General features: G+C 39.4%; 1 protein-coding gene across 4 annotated transcripts; it reads left to right on the top strand.

Annotated features, from left to right (window-relative positions):
- The first annotated feature begins 1,350 nt into the window (after positions 1-1,350).
- On the top strand, positions 1,351-6,986 carry Su(fu) (suppressor of fused). Of its 4 annotated transcripts, none has more exons than XM_071781183.1 (9): positions 1,351-1,833; positions 2,267-2,336; positions 2,667-3,133; positions 3,626-3,718; positions 4,877-5,186; positions 5,380-5,615; positions 5,713-5,934; positions 6,016-6,232; positions 6,387-6,986. In XM_071781183.1, the coding sequence occupies exons 3-9, from the start codon at positions 2,937-2,939 to the stop codon at positions 6,450-6,452; spliced, it is 1,341 nt and encodes a 446-aa protein (XP_071637284.1). In that variant the 5' UTR covers positions 1,351-1,833; positions 2,267-2,336; positions 2,667-2,936; the 3' UTR covers positions 6,453-6,986. The 4 variants fall into 4 exon arrangements, with proteins under 4 accessions (XP_071637284.1, XP_071637290.1, XP_071637272.1 ...); XM_071781189.1 differs by having other exon boundaries at positions 2,137-2,336; positions 2,717-3,133; XM_071781171.1 differs by having other exon boundaries at positions 2,137-2,336.
- Positions 6,987-9,114: the final 2,128 nt, after the last annotated feature.

The raw sequence follows: 9,114 nt of genomic DNA, 5'->3' as shown, positions 1-9,114 counted from the left end.
TTCCGATTCGCAAACTGGGAAAATAGCAGTACAGTAGCGCCGGTCTCGAGAAGCTCAGTGGCGCATCTGGGAAGCTTCTAGAAAGGTCGTGGAACTGATGACGCGATCAGCAACCAGAACTTGAATATGGACCATCGGGGAGGGTAACTGCGAGAACCGATGATGTCGATGTTTTTGGTCGTCCCGATCGAATATTTGTCACCTACAATCACCTATCAAGTTATTGTTTTTATGGCCTACTTACCACAATTGTTTTATCGCCGTTTTATCGTGATTTATATTATCTATATAACTCAAATAAAGATTGCGAAAAATCACGCATTGCAAAAAAACGGCAGTTAATTGTAATACGACGTACTTAGAAAAGATAACATATATTCGGATTTAATTTAAAAAAAAAAAGGGAAGATAAAAGGTGTTAAAAAAGGTATTAGAGATAATTAGAATATATTAGGTTTATTTATTTATGAAAATTATTTTCATTTTATTTTTACAATTTTATGTAACATAATCCTTGATAAAGAAAAGAAAATATCTTCCTTTTAGCGCAATTTATTTTTTCTGTTAATGTGCTAATAAGCTATAATTAATCGAGACATGTGTATAGAATACATGTGCAAGTCGTTCCTTCGTCCATAGCTGAACTTCTATATTCGTTCCATCTTTTATCTTTTTCTCTCTATTGTGTCTAATTATATAACTATTTCAATTGGTGCAGTTATAAAGAACAGATCTTTTTTTTATTCCATCCAGATCCAAACAAATGGAATTTTTCCACTCATGCGTAATAGTGGAATATAAAAAGAGAGAGAGAGAGAAGTTCTAGAGTGGAGCTCGCATTTTAAGTGGATGCCCGTTCATGGCGCTTCTGCGTGCACAAAATGTGGACATTGAACTACGTAGCCAATATGTCCACAAATATTTTCAACAGTTAACACACGCTATATCCGCACATCAGGCTTTTTCTGTTCTGAAACTCCGACGAAATACTCGATAAAAACAGTCACGTCACATCCACGTCGAATCCACGTAGCAATAACGTGGATCCACGTACTGTTTTTATCGGGTAATCTCTATATAGCCTCTTCAGAGCCCCTATGCTTCCTGAAATAATTTGCTGTAAAATAGTATAAAAAACCAAAAATTAAAAAACAATATATTATGGAACGCTTCAGCTTTTATTATATAGTGTCGCCGAAGATACATATTTCTAATAATAACAATTATATTTGATAAAAGCAGAACAAGCTGCAGAAAAAAATTGTGTTCATATTTTACAACTTTATTTACGCGTGTACGCATATACATACAATATAAGACAAAATTCGTTAAATAAAAAAACATTTTATATCTATATTAAAATAAAAAATATACTTGACGCTTTTTTCACATTATTAATGTCTTTTTAGGCTTAAATTATTCTAATTTTTAATTATTATTTTTTAGAAATATGAGAAACGTCTTATGAACGTCAGAAGAAACGTCATATAAGTTTAATTTAAAAGCTCGAATCTGTCAAGGCGTCACGTGGTCGGCGGTGCAACGGATGCACGTGCACGTGTGTCGAGAATTCCACAAGATGGCGGCACGATGTTTGTTTTGCTCCACGATTCCCACGTGCTTGCATGAGTGATAATCGAGATTTAAAGTGCATATGGTCCATTTAACAGACGTTTCTTTATAAACGAGGTGGAACTAGAGAGCAAAAGTGGGATGAAATCGAAAAGTTTTTATGAGCTGAGGTTGGACGATCGACTATTGAAGGTAAAGCCGTTTGATGGGTTTTTTCCAATTCCCTCGGTTGAGGGAGGTTAAGGTGTCTTCTACTCAAAGGTAATTTGACACAAACAACTCTAAGCCCAATATATATAATTTCAACAACCTCTTTTACCATCCATCACTTGCGCTATGCAATAACTTTTAAACTCTTAGGGCTAGTTGTTCCAGCCTGTTGGTAAACTACCTAATAGCTAATAGTTAAATCATATGTACGTCTTTGTTTATCCTTTACATTGGACAAAGATAGACATATGATTTTACTATTAGGTAGCTTACCAATAGGTTGGAACAACTGGCCCTTAAACGGGTTATAAATCCATATGGATCTTTAATCCTTAACTTCATCTCTTAAACAAGGTATATGCGTGATGAAGGCTGGGTTGGAATCTAACCACGGACCTTTGAGCTTCTAATCACTCGCGAAGCCACGGAGCCACGCGTCATCCCCAGTAAAGCCGTTTAATAAATGTCGAGGTTATATGTTTAGATTATACACAAACTGTGAGAGGTTCAAAAATTACTTCGAGGACAATCCGTGAAATTTGCTGGAATTGCAGGTATGTGCACTAAGACAAAATGCTTTCATAAAAATAGAAAAAAATAGTCTCGAGGATGCTATATGTCGTTGTAAATTGTGTCCCCTATTTAATACAGGCACATCTGCCAAATCTAGTTTGCTTGTCAAATCTATTGATCAGTTTGTAGATATCGACGAAATGAATTTGCAAAATTAATTCATCCTTAATCTAATATTTCGATCTTTCCATGTAAGCAACAAAAAAGTTTATTATTCCATGTTAATAAAATAGTATTACTTGATAAATTGCTTGATAAAAAATTAATTGCCGATTAATTATTTGGAATTAATTGGAATTTAATTGCTCCAGATGCGGTGGATATCCAGCGGCCAGCTTTTAGTAACTTTTGACGTCTGTAGGGAGTGCTGCGCACGCATCGCTCTCGAGATCTCATTCGCCTGCCGATCTCTCGTCTACGTTGCACGCGCCGGAGAGACGTTTACGCTTTTGTTTGTCAGTGCTGTTACCGCTGGTGCCGTTCCGAGCAGCTCCGAGCGTGCGACTGCGTCGCGTTGCGTGCGGTGACAAAGTTGTGGGTAAACAAAGGCGCGTATATTCGGCGTGCGCCACCGGAGTTTTATGTACGGCGCGAACATGCGCGAGCGCGAGGAGTTCTCGAGGTGTTTCCTACCGGGCCAGCCGGCCCAGGTCTCGCTGCCGCCGCCGCCACCGCCGTCGCCACGGGCCCCAGGCTTGGACGCTCTGCACAGCCTCTGCAAGCAGATCTACCCGGACCAGAGTAATCCGCTGACGGTTACGGCGGTCATAAAATACTGGTAAGAACCCGACCACGGCAACGACCGTTCTCGCCAATTGTTCTCGCCGAGGAATGTCGAGAGACCGTTTATTTTACCGAGGGTCACAGGTGGCTTGGATACTTGGTTTGGTCCCGCTGGTCAGTCGATTAGAATCAATTTTGTGCGTACGTCTTTTGACGCTCTAGCGATTATTTTATTAATCGTATTTAATTAATTAATCTTGTTCGATCAAATTAACATATCGATTCTCTCTGTTATTGTTTTCTGATTATCACGTGGAGATGGTGGAATGCTTGCAGATTTTTTACGAATTATAGTATCAATTTTATCAAGCCCATGTACTGAAGTCATGAACCGTACGAAATACGTTTATCTGAGAGGCATCGGCAGGAACTCGGTTTTTCTATTCCACCCTCGCGAGAAAAGGCGATTACGATGACTATATTTAGCCTCCCCTTTTATACACGCGAAACCGGATATCCTGTCAGCTGACTCGAGTTTTCCCTTTAGGTTAGGAGGACCTGATCCCCTCGACTACATCAGCATGTACGCCAATTCGGGGTATCCTGAGCTCGGTGTACCTCCACACTGGCATTACATCAGGTAAGAATGTTGACATTAAGTGCTACGTGTAAGCTCTATGCAGGGTATCTCAGATTACCAGAGACTCATTTTGAACCTAAAGATTTGGAGCGAGCAATTTGTTGTTCCAATTTTATTCAAACCTCAGGAAACGAGTAACTAAATAATAAATATATAAAAGATATTTATATATTTTTCATTTTCATACATGTCGATTTAGATAGATATCGCTATTTATTGAGCGCCCGACAGTGTTCTGTCAAACGTTAAAACTAAAATACATTGATTAGTTACATTTGTAATATATCAAATATAATATATGTATATAGTAATGTATCAAAACTTGTTACAAAAATAGAAACCAAATCAATACGAAATAAGATAATTAATGAGAAATTAATAAGAAATGATAAAAGAAATTATTAAAAAATAAGAAAATAAAGAAAAGAATACAAATAGTAAAAATAAAAATATCTACATATGCATGACGGAACAGTAAAATGAGTAATATGCGAATGTGTGAATATGTGTGAGCTTGAAAGAATAAGTACGCGGCAAATGAATTTAAATGTATTATTTGAGAGACGTGTTTGCATTAAATATGGGATGTAAGTCAAGACTCGCGCGCGTTCGTTAAGTTTAAGTGGAATACGAACTATAGCATATACGCGATATGTCGGCGCTACCGTTTCATTACTACGTTTCATTGGAATCTGTGTGCGGAATGACGAATGATCTTCCGCCAAAGGGTGCGGGCTCTTTCCCCCCTTTTTTTTCTTCGCGCTGGCGACCCTTCGCGTCTTCAATTTCAGACAGCTGTCCTAATACTACTCCGCGGTCTTCGTCTTCTCTATATATAGAGAGCGCGTAGGGTGCAGGAGAAACAAAGTCGTTTAAAGCGCGGGGAGTCGGAAATAGAAGCGCCGGACTTCCCCTTTTTCGTCTGCGCCGGCTAATTATACTTTCGTCATTGACGAAAAGTCTACGTACTTTTTTGCGAGATATCGTTGAGAATCTCTTATTCTCTTGTACGCAATAACTTTTTAACGTTTCCCCAAGTGATTTTTATCCCTTCCTGTAGTAGAGAAATTATCTTTAAAAAGAAAGGTACGAGAAAAATTGTGATATACAAAGAGATATTTATTTTACGTTAGCTTTAGCCCGTTTGTTTAAATGCAGTTTAGGACTGTCCGATTTACACGGCGACGGCAGATTACATCCCAAACCTGGTCCAGGCCGTCCCAGCGGATTCGGATTCGAGTTGACCTTCCGTCTCGCTCGTGAAAGGGGCGAGACGACGCCGCCCACGTGGCCGGCAAACGTGATGCAGCAATTGGCCAAATATGTTTTCAATTCCGGGAACACGCTGATGCCGGGCGACCACGTCTCTTGGCACGCTCCACTGGATGGCGGAAACGGTTGTATCACTCAGATTTTGATGTCACAGGACCCGCAGCTTCCGACGTCGATCTCGACGCCCCACGGCGACGTACGTGCAAAAAGCCCGTATTCGCCATAAAATATGATGGTTTCATTTTTGAATTCCTTAAGATTTTTACATCAAATAAATAAAATATGTAACTTAGTAATTGCATTTAGCTTTAAATCGCGAATTAAATGGATATGATGCTTCAAATGTTCGAAGATGGGTCATTGTTATGTTTCTTTATTGTTAAAAACAGGTCTCGTTCGTTCAAATCGTCGGCGTTACTTCTGAGGAATTGCAGGCGGCTCAACATTGGAACGGCTTGGGTGTAGTTAATTTGCTGAGAAGCGCCAGGGGCTGTGGCCCATGGTTGGTTACGGACATGAGAAGAATGCATTCCGCCATGGAAGATGATCCCTCCATAGCGGAGAAGATACAGTGCGGCATCGAAAGGGACGGGTCGAACACGAGTGGCGTGTCCGCCAAATGTTGGTAAGCGATGACAACTGATTGATAGTATCGGAAAACAGATTGAATGTCAATTGGATTTGAGTTGTTTAAGACCATTATTTTATGTATCCGGATGCAGGTGGGTGCAAATAACAAACGACAGGAGCTCGGAAAGATACAGGGAGAAAAGGGACGATTCCGACGATGACGAAGACGTGAAGCCGATCGTGAAGACGGAGAGATTGTCGCCGTGTGAGCAACAGGATGCCAACGTCTCTGACGAAAATAGTATTAGAGCTCTGTCCGGATTACACCTAACGTTTAACCTTGAGGCTGGCTCGTTATTGCCGTTGGCGATAAAGTTAGTCATGATGAAAACAATGTTCACGCGGCAACGCCGCGGTGGCGACGTCCAATGAATAATGCAATGTTGATGTTGCAGGGGCCGCGTGATGCACGGAAGGCATTTCACGTTCAAATCCATACTGTCCCACTCGGCTGTCACGATAGTCGCGCCATCGGTTACGGGCACTTTCGTGTCCAAAGAGAAGCCGTATGTCGTTCAAGGGCCGTGGCTGCAAGTGCTCCTCTCGGAAGAACTGTCTGAGAAGATGGCCGAAGAGTTTCAAGTTTTTTTGAACGCGCCAGACAAGAGAGAGGTAATGACACGCGAGATTGCTTTCAGATTATTAAAACGATGGTGTATAGCGTAAATTTAGTTACGTCCAATTATTTCAGGATATTGATCTAAAAAATAAAAGTGCTGAGATTGGCGAATATTTTATATGTATGTCTTAATATATCTTATTACAGATTCAATTGCCAAAGACGTTTTCTTGGCCGGAACATAATTTAGTCATCACCATCATCAATGATTAAAACTGTCCATCGATGCAATCTACGAAGATCACTCTTTATGCCGTTTTATATAGATTTAAGTTAAAGATAGGACAATGAAAGTATTATCGAGCCTCGTTACAGATCGAACCTTTTTATTTATGACTTTTTCCATGACTCCCTAACGTAAGGTTTTATAATTTATAAATGTTATCCTACGCGTTTAAGACACTTGAGCCATTCATCAATGTGCGAAAGCAGAGATTTGCGCACATTCCCAGATTTTGAAAAAAAAAATCAATATATTTTTCTATACACGAATGTTCCAATGTCTCTCTTTTACAAATTGATGCCTGCTTATATTATACATGAAAAATTTCTACAACACTTGTAAAATTGTTTAAATCGACAATATTGTTATCTCAATGCACAAAACGATATATAAAAAAATGTTGCGAATTTTTTATGTATACTTTACTATGTATATAGTACGATATAAATTATATGCTATTTTACGACGAAATTTGATATGCGCCTTACATATTGTTATAGATAATAAAAGTTAATGTAAATATAGAGATATTCGTACTTCACAAAGGAAATCTTATGTAATTATATCAGTTATTCTTTCGTGACGCTGATCGATATCGCCTGTTATATCGTCGCTTTAGTCTTCTTCCCGTCTTTCTCTCGTGAAGACACGTATCCTGGCTGTGACTCCTCGCCGTCGGATTGTTGTTATTATCGCTCTGCGTCACGCGTTGCCCAAACATGTCGAGCAGCCTTGCGTGGGGATTCTGAAGTATCGATATGACATTGAATTCGACATGACATTGAATTGCACATGTCAACGCGTCGAATTTGAGCAGTCTGTCATTTTAATACGTGAAAGTGAGAAATCGCGGTGGGAGCGCTACTTTTCATACACGATGATACTACTTCCCATGCAAATCGACGACTGTCACGATGAAATAGTTTCGCCGTTGGGTGAGTTTTGCACTTTTACGCGTAACATAAACAATTAACGGAGCCGTTTAAACGTCCGCGTTAAAGAAACGTTTAACGCGACGTTTTGTCGGATCAAAAACCAGATAATGCAGATCATGCTACCACGCGCGGATCTTTAAATCGCGATCGATATATCAGTCGCAAGAGTAGTCTACGAAGTAGTTTACCTGGTTTTTGCACCGCAGCCTTCCACGTCACACGGCAGGGATATTTCTTGCGAGACACGCGCACGAACGGTTTAAAATACCTATGCTTCGCCTTGTTCGACAGTTCTAAAAAGCAGGGTACCACATTTGCAGGCGGTCGCTCAATAATGACAATGGGAAATAATATTGGCCAGAACGGGACATATCCGCAATATTTCATATAAAAAATTTTTTAAATTGTTAATAAACAAGATATAACTTGAAAAAGATCTCTTTTTTATTTATTTTCTTTTTTAAGTGCAAGGAGTCCCGTTTTGGTCCCGAATGAATGATAAAATGGAGTATGGGATTATTCTCTAAAACTTGGACTCTAAAATTTGAATATTTCAGATACAAATCTAACAATTTTTTTATGTACTTATTGTTAGAGTTCAAGGCTGATAAGCGCGGTTGTTTATTAATTCGCGAGCAACTCTTAATAATCCTTCGGATTATCCGGGTGCGAATTGTCGTCTATTGTTGATAGTAACGATTATCGCGAGATATACTCTGTATATACCCTCTTGAGAAGATCCATGACCATCTTGATGGCCCCGGTGCACAAAACAACGACAATGCAGGCGGAGGCGAAGTCCTCGATGTCGTCGCAACTGATACTGCTAATGACGTTAACGATCCCTCGGAAAACATTAGCGAATGTCTGCATCGCGTCGATGCATAAATCCCTGATGAAGCAGATTACCTAAAAATTCAGTCACTTCTTGTAGTACTCGCTCGCGTTTGTGTCCGTGAAATTTTCCTCCGTTTTCCAAGGAGGAGAGAGCAATATATCCATTACTTATATAAAAATATATACCATACTTTTCATTGCACACATTTTTCATTACTTGAAACGAATCAGAAAACGCACTTTTAATTTTAATTAAGATTCTTTTGCTTCTCTCGAAACGAAAACGTGTCTCTGATTTTAGTTACAAAAAAATTCTTTTATCTTCGTTTCGAATCGATGCCATGGAGCCTATTCTATACACGCTAACGATATCGTTACGAACTTATCTATGGTACATTATATATTTACGCAAGGCACGGTAATGATGTCATTAACGTTTACAGGCCCCTTATTCGCAATATATTGAAAAAGTAATTACAAGTACGAGCGGGTCGTCACCTGAAATATTAATTTCATCATCACGAGTATTAGCTCAATTAGCCTCGCTAAGCAGTCGAATATGACGATTAGGACGAGCTCGATGGTCTCCCAGAGCCAACAGGCGACTCGCCACAAGAGATTTACGAATTGATCGGAGACGCTGAACATTCGACTTTTCATGGTCGGTCATTGCTGTTAAAATTTATACCTTGCAATAAAAATTTCACTAATTAAAAACTGAAACAGTCGATCGTCCGAAATAACAGAGAAGAGAGAAATAGGTTCATTAAAATTTGAGCGAAACAAAAAGTGGAGCTTATTGCGCTGTCTGAAATTGCCCGCATAATTCTTTACGAGGTGAAGGAAAAGGACAAAGGATATATAAAGAAAAGAGGGTCCG

Source organism: Temnothorax longispinosus, chromosome 1, assembly GCF_030848805.1.
Source record: "Temnothorax longispinosus isolate EJ_2023e chromosome 1, Tlon_JGU_v1, whole genome shotgun sequence".
In the NCBI taxonomy this organism is placed as follows: domain Eukaryota; kingdom Metazoa; phylum Arthropoda; class Insecta; order Hymenoptera; family Formicidae; genus Temnothorax; species Temnothorax longispinosus.
Note: the sequence above shows the minus strand (reverse complement) of the source record. Positions and strands in the feature narration are given on the sequence as shown.